At 38.3% G+C, this 15,247-nt stretch overlaps 1 protein-coding gene across 4 annotated transcripts in view; it reads left to right on the forward strand.

The window, feature by feature from the left end:
- Nucleotides 1-399: 399 nt before the first annotated feature.
- Nucleotides 400-15,247, forward strand: part of DDX4 (DEAD-box helicase 4) — an 83,138-nt gene continuing 68,290 nt past the window's right edge. For 3 of the 4 annotated variants that reach the window (XM_072826421.1, XM_072826422.1, XM_072826424.1), the window contains exons 1-3: nt 400-531; nt 1,331-1,424; nt 10,731-10,791. In XM_072826421.1, coding sequence (XP_072682522.1) covers nt 1,353-1,424; nt 10,731-10,791 — 133 coding nt within the window. In that variant the 5' untranslated portion in view covers nt 400-531; nt 1,331-1,352. The remainder of the gene's footprint in view (nt 532-1,330; nt 1,425-10,730; nt 10,792-15,247) is intronic. The other variant, XM_072826423.1, reaches the window with a different exon arrangement.

The raw sequence follows: 15,247 nt of genomic DNA on the forward strand, positions 1-15,247 counted from the left end.
CAAGGGCCTACGCTCCGTGTTGAAGCAGCAGGAATCCTTAGATGTGACATAAGCACCACAGGAATAAAGAACCAGATGGGGCCAACTGCCAGGGCCTGCAGTGGGAAAACTGGAAGAGAAAGCTCAAGAGGTTGGGGCGTTACCCCTTTTCCCTTTTATTTTTGGTGTTAGGAAAAGGAAGGTGGACGTCCTGGGCTTGAGGTACCCGCAGAGAGGAAAATCGAGGGCATCCCCAGATCAAAGACCCCCCACCCAAGACCCTAGAGAGAAGCGGCTCACACCAGCCGCATACCGCCCAGGCCCAACGGGCCGCCGCGCCAACTAGAAAGCGGGTCTGACTCAGGGAACGCGCGGCTGGAGGTGGGCGGGGCGACGCCGACTGTCCGAGCGCTGATTGGCTGGTGGCGCTCGTCGCCTGGTGCCATTTGTTGCTGAAGCCGCGCACCTGACGCAGTCCCGGCGTCCCGCACGTGCAGCCGTTTAAGCGGCGTCGGCGCCTGTGAGGACCCCGGGAGAACAGGCGGCGGAGAGGTGAGTGGCCTGGCCCCTCTCTTCGCAGCGCGGGCCTTGACCTGCCGGTGTGGGCTCCCCGGCGGCGGCGGTTTGGCCCAGAGAACAGATGGGGCAGGCGAGGCTAGGCCGTCCTTTGGGGCTTTCCCCTCTCTACCTGTGTAGGTCGTAAAGGCCGGCGGACGCCCGGAGGGCTCAAGGCCCGTGGAGGAGACGAAGGAGCGTTTTTGCGCAGCCCCTGTGAGGCCTTTTCTCTGAACAGGAACGGTGGTAGTGTGATTTATGTGCCCACGCCCCGCGGAGAAACTGGTTGTCCATTGTTGGGAGGCCGTGGGCCGCCTAGCCCGTGTCCCCTCTCCTGCCTCGGCCTCAGCTCCCACTCTCTCAACAAACTATCAAAGATTCCAAATCAAGCATCTTTACCTTTGAAGGGAGGTGTGGGAAGAGAGTAACTTTGGGTAGTGGTTGAAAATTTTCCCTTACCCTTAATATCCAAGAAGCTGCTTGGGGACCCTTGGAAGGAGAGGATAAATTCAATGGATAGGTTTTGGGGGGAAAATCCTAGACATCAGTAGGGACATGGTGATTGCTAGAATGATCAATTAAGTTGTTCAACTCATTTTTAAAGGAAAAAAAAAAAGATATAAGGTAAGAAAACTTCCCTCTTTTTGAAAACGCTTTTGGGGAAGACCAGTTATTTCAGTAGTTTCAGGAGGTGTATGTGACATTATGATAGTTTATGCTTTGAGATCTAGGATTCTGATCTAACAGAGGCCAAATGTGTCTGTCTGTTGTTTGCTTCTCCTTTTTTTTTTTTTAGATAAAAACAACTGGAAGCCACCATGGGAGATGAAGATTGGGAAGCAGAAATAATCAAACCTCATATGCCTTCGTATGTTCCTGTATTTGAGAAGGTAGTAACATTGAAAGTTTGTGGTTATTAAATGCTACAGATTTTATCAAAGTTGAAAATCACTGTGGTGGAAAAGTTAAAAATTACAGTCTGTTTCAGTATGCTGTGCCTACCTCCATCTATCTGATTGTTATTAACTATCTTAAGGGCTGTGAGAAAGAGGCACTCTGGGCTTCAAATGGAATAAAATCGGTAATTTGATAATTAGAATAAATGTAATACTATTACATACTTACTGTGGGTGGAAGCAGGCTGGTACAAATGTGGTTGGATATGTCTGAGAGACACATATTAAAAATTGAAAATACTGTTTGGTTTTGGGTGATGTTTTGAATTCTTAAAATTGCTTTAATACATCTTATCTCAAGATGAACATGGTAGGCTTATCAGTGCTCTGCTTTTGAAACGTGCGAATAATCAGATCTTTTTCCTTAGTGGTGTCAGATCTTTTTCCTTAGTGGCATTTGGAGAATTACATTGTAATTCAAAAGAAGAGGCCTTGGAGTTGGTTTTTGGCTTTCGGTTCTGACTTGAAAATGGACTTAAAAACACACACACACACACATATTTAGAAGTTAATATATTTTAAGGGATTTTTTTTTTTTTGTGTGTGTGTTAACCTACTTGAAATTTCTCCAAAAGTTGACTTTCTTTTCTTTTAGAATTTTTTTAAAGATTTATTTATTTATTAGAGACAGAGAAGAGAGAGAGCCAGAGACACAGACACAGGCAGAGGGAGAGAGCAGGCTCCATGTAGGGAGCCCAACATGGGACTCAATCCAGGGTCTCCAGGATAAGGCCCTGGGCTGAAGGCGATGCCAAACCGCTGAGCCACCGGGGCTGCCCAATTCTTTTAGAGTTTCTTTTTTTTTTTTTTTTAATTGGAGTTCAATTTGCCAACATATAGCATAACACCCAGTGCTCATTCCGTCAAGTGCCCCCCCCTCAGTGCCTGTCACCCAACCCCCCCAACCCCCCTTCACCCACCTCCCTTTCCACTACCCCTTGTTCATTTCCCAGAGTTAGGTGTCTCTCCTGTTTTTTCACCCTCACTGATGTTTTCACTCATTTTCTCTTCTTGCCCCTTTATTCCCTTTCACTAATTTTTATATTACCCAAATGGATGAGACCATATAATGTTTGTCCTTCTCCAGTTGACTTATTTCAGCCTAATACCCTCCAGTTCCATCCACGTCGAAGCAAATGGTGTTTTTTTTGTCATTTCTAATAGCTGAGTAATATTCTTTTAGAATTTCTTGTTTGCATTTATGTTGGTCCATTTTGTTACTTCAGATGATATCTTGGAAGTTCTTATATCACACAAAAATATAAAATATGTAGTCCTTTATTTGTTTTAGTTGGATTTGATATGTATGTAAAGTTTATTTCAAAATACAAGATGATAATATGAATTTATCATTTTTTTTGGAACTGACATCTTTCATGTGTTACTTTTTTTATACTCCTTTATCATAAAAATTTCATTACAACATTGGGAAAAGAAGAGAAATATTGCTTAACAATCTTGCTTATTAGTACACTTTTGTAAATTTTTAATAGATTTTCTTCTTTTTTCTCCAATGGTAGTACATAAAAGTGTTTTTGATTGCAGCTTTTCATTCTTCAGCACTAACTATTCTGTATTACTCCTAATTTCCTAGAAGTAATTTCTTGCTGTTGCATAATATGTCATGGAATGGATCTACCATAATATAATTGATTTCTGTTGGTGGAAATTTAAGATGTTAGCTTTTCACTGTAATGTCAAGAATATCTACAGTTTTTTTTTTTTTTAAGATTTTATTTATTTATCTGACAGCACAAGCAGGGGGAGTGACAGGCAGAGGCAGAGGGAGAGGGAGAAGCAGACTCCCCACTGAGCAAGGGACTTGACTCAGGGCTTGATTCCAGGATCCTGGGATCATAACTGAGCTGAAGGCAGATGCCTGACTGAGCCACCCAGGCATCCCTACAGTTTATATTTTGATTTAATTTGGGAGTATTTTTTTTCAAAAATGGAATTACATGGTCAAAAGGCATTTTATGGTCCTTTTTACCCCTGGTTCTCAATAGACTCATTTTATTACAAAGTTTAATTCACAGATAAAGATTTTTCAGTTGAACTTTAATAGTTACCTAATTTTTATTTCTTCTTGGTCTGAGATTTTTATCTTCATTAAGTTTTCTTCAAATAGTACACTAGACTGTAGCATGTTGTGTATATTTATTGCATAGGATGTCTGAAATTGGGGATGGTTGACTGTGAGAGCTTTCATATTTACTTTTCTTGAAATATTTTTGCTATTTAGTAACAAACCTTGTTTCTTAGAATTTAGGAATTCTAAATTGAGGATACCTTATGATTCCTAATACATATTTATGTGGGGCCAATTTGTAAATTTTTTGCATCGTCTGCAAATAAGTTTAGAATTAAGATTCTTCGTGCTGGTTGTGCAATTAGTTATCTGACCCTGTTGACTTGAAGGAACATAGTGCAATAAATGACTGTGTGCCTTGGTTGAAAAAAAAAGTGCAGAAAATGAGGATGAATACATGATATGTATGTGTGGGAGAGATGAGGTCTTTTGTTCAGCCTAGTTTCTTTTAAAGGCACTTCTTTGGTTAGCTGTTCTGAATTTCTGTTTCAAGAGACAGCCTGACTTTTGTTTTTTAAAATTTGTCCTGGCTCTGCAGCTGTCTTGGATTGATACTATCTTTAAAAATATCTGATCATCCTGAATATTTTTCAGGATCTTTTTTTTTTGAAATTTAATATTTACCCATGCTTATATAATTATGAACTAATATGCTGAGTTTCTGATAGCTGTTGGAACTTCCTAAATATAGGCTTTTGAAGTTGGTATACCACCTGGGTGTCAAACAGTGAAAGATGTGAGGTTAAGAAAAATTTGATTATCTAGTAATTATGTAGTCCAGACATCTCGGTTGTTAGGCATTTGCACATTGCATATAAGCTTGTTGGGATGAGTATTGGAGTGGATGAGTATGGTGAATGTAACAAGTTAGTGGGTTTGCTTACTAGCTGTGTAATGAATGCTTCTTGTTAGATGACCATGGGAGTAAGTCTCCATATTGATTGCTTCTGTCTCATCCTTTTGCCTTTTGGTAGCACATTTCAGAACACAAATACTCTTGTGGTTAAAGTGGACATAGCTTGAGATAATTGGTTCATACACAATAACAATTTTTAAGTAGGCCCCACACCAAATGTGGAGCTCAGCACAGGGCTTGGGCTCATGACTCTGAGATCAAAACCTGAGCTGAAATCAAGAGTCAGATGCTTGGAGGAGGGCGGGGGTGGTGGGGATGTGGTGGGTGGGGGTGAATGGGTGACAGGCACTGAGGGGAGGGCACTTGATGGGATGAGCACTGGGTGTTATTCTGTATGTTGGCAAATTGAACACCAATAAAAAATAAATTTATTATTAAAAAGAGTCAGATGCTTAACTGCCTGAGCCACCCAGGCATCCCCACAGTAATAATTTTAATAAGCAGTGCTAGCAACGTTTATAATTGTCTAGATAAGAAAATAAAGTTTGGGACTTCTCTGTTCACATTCATAGTATGATTCTGAAGTAACAGGAAGAAATGTGGCCCTTGGACATCATTGAGTTGGCAGCCTCCAGAAGTTGAAATGCTACAGCCTGTAGAAGATTATGAGCAATTTCTGCTTATAATCATCACTGGGATGTGGGAGGATACTGTGTCCCTTATTAGAAAGCAGGGAAATTCTTATATGCTAAATACGTGCAACTTGTGGAAGCCAGTTAAAATGGTTCCAAATAAAAGCCCAGATGGCAAGCTTGGAGGAAAGAGCTGTGACATCTTTGAAATCGAAATAATAGAGTTGAGGATACAGTGCTAAAAAAAAGGTATGAGAAGGTGGAGAGAAGGCTAAAGAGATGGCAGAGATGTTGATGGACCAGGTCTGGAAGAGAGAAAAGTGAATCCTTTTGAAGATCAACAGTTTACAGCCAGTGGATTCTAGTCAACTGATAGATATTGTGTGATGCCAGAGAGAAGGTGAAACCTAGAGAGTTTTTTGCTTTCTTTTTTTTCCCTCTGTACTTTGTCCTTATTGCACTAGGTTTCTCTCGTAGTATAGGATAGATGATTTCACTATGAGTTTTGATTGTTAAATTTCTTTTTGAAATAACTTTTATTTGGAAGATGCTGTCATGTACAGAAATTAGGGCCTAGATTGTATGCTTTTGCAGCAGTCACATTGGTTCCTGGCTTTGGTTGTTATTTCTAAATTTTGAGGTGCTTTGCTCTTTCTTGTGATATGCTGGCTAGCTCTCTTGAACTTTGGGTATGTGTGTGATACATGAGACTCAAAGTTGGAGTTGTCGAGCCATGCAATTGCTGACGTAGCTGCAGGAATTTAGAAGATGTCTCCATGTAGCAATTGCTGAAGAAAGAGAAGTAAAGGACCAGACTTTAACTGAGGATATGAATGTGGCTGATCTGGCTAGAACTGATCAATCAGAAGAAGGGATAGAGGATAATATTGTTTGTATTTTGGAACTTTAATTTCTACATTAGACCAAAGGAAGTGACATTGTTTGAAATTTAAATTTTATGCAGCACACTATCTGATATAAGCTGTCAGTCAGTTTATTTGGACAACCTATCTCAGCTATATGTGGCATGGAACCTAGAATAGGAAGTGAGATCTTGGTATTCTGTATAAATTGATACAATACTCTGATGCATTTCAGGAGATTCTGGGTATAAAAATGAAAGGGCAGCCTGGGTGGCTCAGCGGTTTAGCGCTGCCTTCAGCCCAGGGCGTGATCCTGGGGACCTGGGATGGAGTCCCACGTCGGGCTCCCCGCATGGAGCCTGCTTCTCCCTCTGCCTGTGTCTCTGCCTCTCTCTCTGTGTCTCTCATGAATAAATAAATACAATCTTAAAATAAAATGAAAGAGATATTTGTTAAGGACTTAAAGGGGCTGGGGAAAAAAACATGGAGCTGTCTGCATTAGACTCGAAGGGGCTGGGGAAAGAAAACAGGAAACTATCTGCATTGGACCCCTATTGGACAGGGAGGAGGCATCTTCAGGGTTCATAAACTGTCCAGCTAGAAGTTCATTTGAATAGCAGATCTGACAAGTTTTTGAGGTCAAAACCTTAATACAGTAAAATGAGAAAAACAAAAACAAACTTCCCATGTTGATAGAGGAATTCATTTGCTTAAAAAAACAAAAGACCTGAAAAGAAATTGTGATATTCCAGAATTGAAAATATTAAGAGTACATACAAGGTCAAAAGAAATGTGCTCGCCAAAATGCAAATGGATTATTTGCAGCTGCATATGGGAACTCTTAAGTGTAAAAACATTTTGAAATTTCTAAATTGGCTTATTTGGATAGTTAAAGAGGTTATAAATGGTTTACACCCAAATGTTCTACAAGTAAGCAAATGACAAGATCTATGAATCATCCAGTGAATTTTTATTGAGGCCTATTAGGTACTGGGGATAGTGATGAACATGATAGATAAAATACAGCAAGGTATTAGTTTGCCAAGGCCAGAAGTTAGCAATCTAGGCGTCATCAGGGCTGTCTTCCTTCTCGAGGCTCTAGGAGAGAATCCATGCCTCCTCCAGCATTCTGGTAGCTATAGCATTCTTTGTCTTTTGGCTGCAACTGTCTCTGCTCTGTCTTCCTGTGGCTGCCATGTGTGTCTTTTTTTTTTTTTTTTTTGCCTCGCATAAGGACCTTTGTGGTGACATTTAGGGCCTACACAGGTGATCCAGAGTAATCTCCTCATTTCAGAATCCTTAATTATATTCGCAACAACTCTTTTCCAATAAGGCAACATTTGCAAGTTCCAGAGTTTATTACTTAATATATTTAGGTGGCCGTATATCAGCCTACTATAGGTAGTATGCCTAAAGTACAGTGAGATAAGACAAGAGTGGTGAAAGATGAAGTCACAGAGGGAAAGGGGAGAGAAAAGGGAGAGAAGACTGAAGATAGTTGTGGACTTAGAGTTAATAGGACGGGTTTGATTGGATATGGGGAGTGAAAGTAATCAAAGATGATAGCTAGAGTTTTAAGTTTTATTTATTGATGTTATTGAAGTATACTTGAAACACAATGTAACATTAGTTTCAGGTGTACAACAGTGATTTGACAAGCCTGTATGTTATGGTGTGCTCATGCTAGTATAGCTACCATCTGTAACCATCCAGTGGTATTATAATGCTATTCACTGTATTCCCTATACTGTAGGGAAACAACCACAGGTTGTTTAAGCAACTAGATGGTTGGTGGTGCCATCTGCTGAAATGGAGAATCTGTTTAAGATCTACAAGCTTGGGAGGGGTCAAAACAAAGAATGTTTATTTAGTTTGTTGTGTTCAACTTGAGATGCCTATGAAAACATGTAAGATACCAGTCAGTAGGTTATAGGACTTTATTGCCTAGAAGAGGGATCAGGACTATAGATATAAATTTGATAATTATCTGTATATTAATGGATTTAAAGCTTTGAGATTGGGTAAAGTTGCATGGTGTAAAACAGACTTAGAGGGCTTTATTCTGAGTATTCTCGATTTCAGTACCTTAAAGGAAAAAAAATGGGATATAAGAAAGAAGAGGCAGCAACTGTAGACATTTTGTTTCAAGAGGAGCAGAGAAGTGGTGCAGTAGCAGAAAGGAATATGAAATTAATTTAGTTTTAAGGAAATGAAAAAGGTTAAGAATTTTTAATGTATTTTTTAAGATTTTATTTATTCATTCATGAGAGACAGAGAGGCAGAGACATAGGCAGTGGGAGAAGCAGTCTCCTTTGTACGAAGCCTGAAGCAGGACTCAGTCCCCGGACTCTGAGATCACAACCTGAGTCACCTAGGCACCTCTGCCCTGAATTTTTTATGTTTTACTTCAGAATTTGCCTTGGAATTTTAAAATTCAGTGTATGTGGGATATTAAATTCCACAACTTGAAAATCATCTAATACTAATAGTTTTTAAATTCTTGAATGCTACAGTGTCTCATTACCTTTATTAGCTTTATAGCACTGAAATCAGCCTTTTTTTGGATTTTCTTTATCCAATAATACTTTGGCCACTAGAAAAGAAAAAAAAAGTCTTCAGAATTTCACTTTAAAGAAGAATAATTCTTCTCCTCCTCCTCCTCCTTCTTCTTTTAAAAGATTTTTTAAAATTTATTTTGAGAGAGAGAACACAAGCAGGGGAGAGGCAGAGGGAGAAGCAGACTCCTCACTGAGTAGGGAGCCTGATGTGGGGCTCGATCCCAGGACCCCAGAATCGTGACTTGAGCCGAAGGCAGATGCTTCACCAACTGAGCTACCCAGGCACCCCTGAAGTGCTCTTAATTGTTTTAATGTCTGTGGTAATGATAAATTGGAACTTTTAGCTGTAGTAATTATCAAAAGCTCAGGGCATTTCAAGGATGGTATATTGCCTTTCTGTTCTTAATAACTCAGAAAATAATTAAATGACTCTTGAGCTTTATAAAAGTAGTTTTTAAAATCACTTAGTGTCTTTTGTTAAATTTTAGGAAGTATTACTAATGCACTCCCTCTAGCTTTCGTTTTATTTAAAGTAATTCGTTTGAAGGAATGTTGTGACTATTCTAATGTAGTCAGTTAACTAAGATATCATCTGTAAGTTTTAGGTCACCTTTCTTTTTAAATTATGAAATTCTGCTTTTCATGTACAGGAATTTGAGAGCTCTCTTCTCTGAGTTATTTCCTAAGTAGAGGAAGATTATGGAAGGGGAAATTAAGGGAGTCGGTTAACAATAATAAGGACACCCTGGGAGTTCCAAGTGAGAAAAAATTACTCAAGTTTTCATTTACAGAGATGCCCTGAGAAATGTTGGAAGATTCCTAGATTAATTTGACATTTAGCTGTTCATTTAATAACAAAAGTTGGATTTTCTGAGCCCATCAAAAATGCAGATATACCACTGCAAATGTAATACATACGCATTAATAACGAATGCATATTTTTGAGACCAAGGTAGGGAAAATGGGACAGTCAGTGTTTGAGAGCATCAGTGACAGTCTTCAACTGTTGCTGTGACAACTTTGATTAAAATTAACTATGAATAGGGATGCCTGGGTGGCTCAGCGGTTGCATGTCTGTCTTGGGCTCAGGGTATGATCCTGGAGTTCTGGGATCGAGTCCCACTCAGGATCCTTGCATGGAGTCTGCTTCTCCCTCTGCCTATATCTTTGCCTCTCTCTTTCTCTCATGAATAAATAAATAAAATCTTAAAAAAAATAATTATGAATATTCTGTAGCTGACATGAGCCACTTCTTTGTACTACTTGCAATGTACATTTATAGGATATTGTTTTTAGTGCATCAGTGATGTTAGTCTTTATTTTAGAGTGAGTTCCTTTTTACAAATTGTGAACACATTTGTTTCCCTTAATATGAGCATAACTGAAGTTATAACAATAAAATCCTGTAGTACTTTTATGCAGAAACTGTTATCTATTACTCTCCTTTTGTGTTCTATTTTATACAGTATTGATGAGTATATTGTAAAATACTGAACTTTTGAAAATATACTGTATATTGGTAGGCATTGATTTATTCATGTGTTACTTTGGTCAGATTTTATTTATGTAATAATAGTTCTTAATTATAACTGGGTGCCTGGGTGGCTCAGTCAGTTAAATGTGTGCCTTCGGCTCAGGTCATGATCCCCAGGGTCCTAGAACTATGCCCCACATTGGGCTCCCTGCTTGGCAGCATGCTTCTCCTCCCTCTGCTGTTCCTTGCTTGTGCTTGCTCATTCGTTCTCTCTGTCAAATAAATAAATACAATAAAAAATAGTACTTAATTATACTTTTCAAGTATATGGATGGGTAAACTTTTAAGTCTAATGTCTGCAGATTCTTTCCATAAAGGGCTAGATAGTAAATATTTTAGACTTTGTGGGCTTAATTATTCTCTGTTGCAACTTGACTGTTGTGGTGGGAAAGCTGCCATAGACATATCTAGATGAATGAGGGTAGCTTTGTTCCAGTAAAACGTTATTTACAAAAACTGGTGGCCCACCAGGTTTGGCTCATGGCTGCAGTTTGCTGATCACTGTTTTAAGTGATATATAAATATGCTATGCATTCAGTGTTAAAGTGAAGAGGTTTTAAAGTAATAAAGGAACGAATGATCCAGAAAATCTTTGAATCTGCTATTGTTTTGTTTGGAACAAAGCCTGGTTGTTAAAATTTTCTGGTATTTGTGATGACACATTTTTATTTTCAAAGTAGAAAATGAGTCTTTTCTTCCCTCTTACAGGATAGGTATTCTTCTGGAGCAAATGGAGACACTTTTAACAGGACTACAGCTTCATCATCGGGTATGTGTTAAAGGAAAAAGTTATAACCCTTTTTAGGTTAAGGGCTTCATCTAGTGAATGAAGGGCAGACTAGTAGACATCTTGTAGAGTGTTAAATTTCTGTGAGAATTTATTGTTTGGATGTCTTAGGATGAGGGCCACTTCTAGATAGAGGAAAGGAAAGAAGAGAGGTGTAATGCTATATTATTTGATTTTGTGGGTTTCCCGTAGAACCTTTGCCCAACCTGGAAGTTGCATATTTGGCTTTCAGGCTGCTAGAGAATTGTCAGGGTTCCTGACATAAGGGAGTAGGAGATAGAATTGTAAGACTGTTGTTTGTTTTTTACAGTGTAAATATTAACACTACTGTACAAGCAGTGGACCAAATAAGAAATCAAATGGCAAATCAAAATATGTCTCAAAACAAAAGAAAAAGAGGGATGCTTGGGTGCCTCAGTGGTTAAGCATCTGGCTTTGGCTCAGGTTGTGATCCTGGGGTGCTAGGAATGAGTCCTGCATCAGGCTCCCCATAGGGAGCCTGCTTCTCCCTCTGCTTATGTCTCTACTTCTCTGTGTCTCTCATGAATACATAAATAAAATCTTAAAAAAAAAACCAATGAAATATTCCAAAACCTATGGGGTGAAGGAAAAGCAGATATGAGAGTGAAATTTATGCTGTAAATGCTTGCATTAGAGAAAAAGTTCAGGGAACCTGGGTGACTCAGTTAGTTATATGTCCAGCTCTTGATTTGGGCTCAGGTCATGATCTCAGGGTTGTGAGATCAGGCCCTGCAAATCATGAAGCCTGCTTGAGATTTGTCCCCTATCCCCATGCTTTCTCTTTCATAAATAAATAAATAAAATCTTTTAAAAAAGAAAAAATTTAAATAAACATTACATTACAAAGAACTAGAAAAAAGAAGAAACTGAAGTTTAGTAGAGGAAGGAAATAACAAAGAAAATCAGAAATAAGTAAAATAGAGACCAGGGTAAACAATAATATAATGTTGAAAGTAATGATCAGTTTTAAAAAAAGGAAAGAAATTGGCAATGTTTAGCTATGCTGTTAACAAAGAAAACTACTCAAAAATCAAAATGAGAACTATAACAGATAACCACAGAAATATGTAGTGTGATAACCGATTACTATATAAACAGTTAAATACTAACAAATCAGATAAGTTGGTAAACAAAACAGATAACTCTTAAAAACCACACAAGTTACCACGATTGAATCATGAAACTTGAATCCAAGAAATAGGAGATCTTCTTAGACCAGTAAGAAGAATTAAAGTTAGGAATCAGAAATCTCCCAGCCCAGAAAAGCCCAAGACCACATGGTTTCCTTGGTGAATTCTAGCATTGAAAAAAAAGTTAGTGATACTCTTTATCGAAATTTTACAAATCATGAAATAGAGGGAGTGTATTCAGAATCATTCCATGAAGCCAGTATTACCCTGATGCCAAAGCAAGATAAAAACAATACAAGAACAAAAAAGTCTAGTCTGTCTTATATAAGTATTGCTACTCTGACTTTGTTTTGACATTCATTTGTGTGGTAAATGTTTCTACATCCCTTCACTTTCAATCTGTACGTGTCTTTAGGTCTAAAATGGATCTCTTATAGGCTATAAGATTGTTGAAGCAAGTTGCAGTAGTGGTAACATGTTAGGATAATAATTGTCCTGGTCTAACTAATCTGCTCTAACATCAGGATATCATGAGTTTCTTTGGGATCTGAAAATTAATTTAGGAAAGGTCATAGAAGAATAAGAGAAACAAGTCAAGGTAAGGGAGCCACTGTTTTTTTCCCCTACCACTTATTTCTAGCTAGGTTGCCTAAATATTTCATAGAGTAGATGCAGATGAAGGGCACAAGTGATAGGACTTAGGTTAGGAAAAACTCATGGCGGTAGTCTTTGATTTTTGTTGAAATCCAAAGCTGGCTGAAGTGCTATTTCTGATGTATCTTTTTCAGTTATTGTGGTAAAATACATGTAACATAAAGTTTACCACTTTCACTATTTTTAAAAAGATTTTATTTATCTTAAAGCAAGAGAGTGAGAGAGAGCAAGCAAGCATGAGAGGGGCAGAATGAAAGGGAGAAGCAGTTTGAGGGCTCTGTCCCAGGATCCTGGGATCATGACCTAAGCCAAAGGCAGATAGTTAACTGACTGAGCCACCCAGACACCCCTCACCATTTTTTTTTAAAGGTTGATTGATTGATTGTTTGATTTATGAGAGAGAGAGAGAGAGAGGCAGAGACAGAGACAAGCAGAGGGAGAAGCAGGCTCCATGCAGGAGCCGATGTGGGACTCAATCCCGGGTCTCCAGGATCACACCCTGGGCTGAAGGTGGTGCTAAACCGCTGAGCTACCTGGGCTGCCCTCCTCCTCACCATTTTTAAGTGTACATTTCAGTGGCATTGATAAGTACATTCACATTGCCATGCAGCCGTCACCACCACCCACCTCTCGAACTTTTTCATGTTCCTAAACTGAAACTTCATTCTCGCTAAACAGTAACTCCCCTGTCCCTTTTCTCCTCAGTTCCTGACAACCGGTGTGGTACTTCCTGTGCCATTTCAGTTACTATGAATTTACTGAGTCTCTGAATTTGTGTAACTATCACTTTTAAGTTTTGCTGTAGTACAAGAGAGAGGGACTAATGGCACCAGATAGTTTCATTGTTTATTTCTTCAAAAGTTAGTGGAAGAGGTAAAACATTTTATAGTCAAGGTAGCTGCCTGGTCACTGAGGCCTGTTCTAAAGTGAAAAAAATGTGGAAAGATAGTTTCTAAAATGTAAAGGAGAATATGAGAGAGAGTTCATCGGGGTAAAGCAAATTTAATTCCCCTGTTCATCTTCAGTTCAGAGTAATTATCTTGATAGAAGTTAAGTTTAGAAGAGATGCTTTTGCTATTGTCAAGATCCATTTATCTTTCATAAACATTTAAATGCAGCGATTTAACATAGAATATTCAGATTATGAAAACTTGATTAAACTGCTGCCTGCTAAAACCCCAGCAGAAGACTAACTTTGCTTCCATCCTATGAATCACATGCATTCATGTGTACTTGAAATATACAAAAAAGTTGAATAGGTAAAACTAATCTGTGTCTATTTGGATAAATTACTGTGTAATCAGGAGAAACCTTGTTCTTTGAATTGTTGAAAGCTAGTTTTTGTAAAGGAAATAAAATTTACATCTATAGTATATCAAAGCAGAACATTGTTTTGTGGTGAAATCTTCAAGAAGCTAGATTGAAATAGCCACCAACCAAAAACAAGGACTTCTTTTAGCATGTGATCTCTGAATGTTTAGGCAAAGGAAATGAAATTAGGGGGCAGCCCTGGTGGCTTAGTGGTTTAATGCCCCCTTCAGCCCAGGGTGTGCTCCTGGAGACCCGGGATCGAGTCCCATGTCGGGCTACCTGCATGGAGCCTGCTTCTCCCTCTGCCTGTGTCTCTGGCTCTCTCTCTCTGTGTCTCTCATGAATAAACAAAATATTTTTTAAAAATGTAATTAGGTAATGGAATATGTTGTTCAGAGGAAGGTAAGCAGACAATTTACAGGTACTTTTGTAGCTCTTTTTAAATTAAAAAATTTTTTTTCATAGAAATAGCCTTTCTAAATTGCAGAAATGCTTATCAGGCTAATGAATATATCTAAGCCAATACCAAAATATGCATTTTAAAGAAAAAACAACTTAAGTTGCAGAGACAAAAAGAAAGAAAATGATTTGAAACTTTGGGCCCTGAATTAAGCCCCCATTGGTAGTATGTTGTTGAGTCTGATGTTTTAATCTTTGCATATATTCCCACATACATAATTATATTGCAGTGGCATATTATATACATGTTTTGCTTTTTTATTGAAATACTGTTGACATACAGTGTTTCATTAGTTTCATGTATGCAGTAGAGTGATTCCACAAGTTTATACGTTATACTGTGCTCACAAATACAGCTACCATCTGTCACCATATAATGCTATTACAGTACCATTGACTATATTCCTTCTGTTCTACCTTTTATATCTGTGATTTATGCATTCCGTAACTGGAAATCAATTACATCTGTAATAATCTTACTTCTAACTAAGGTCGCAGTTTGAAGTTGCAGAAAGGACATGAATTTTGGAGAGACATTGTTCTGGATTCTCCTTCGATTTCCAGTGCTCCATGTGTCTGTCTCTGCACAAAATAATACTGTACTAATTCTTTGGGCTTATAATAAGTTTTATTATCTGCTAGGGCAATTCCCCTTTCATTCTTTTTTCAGAATCATATTTTTGACCTTTATTTTTCCAAGTGAAATTTAGCATCTGTTTAAAGTCACAAAAATCTTACATTTTCATAAAACTGCAGTAAATTTATATATTTTGGAAGAAAAGTATCTTTATTGTGCTTAGTCTTTCCATCTATGGGCCTCATTGTCTCCCGTTTATTTATAATTTCTCCATAAAGATGTTAAA

This window comes from Canis lupus, chromosome 5, assembly GCF_048164855.1.
Source record: "Canis lupus baileyi chromosome 5, mCanLup2.hap1, whole genome shotgun sequence".
NCBI classification, from domain to species: Eukaryota; Metazoa; Chordata; class Mammalia; order Carnivora; family Canidae; genus Canis; species Canis lupus.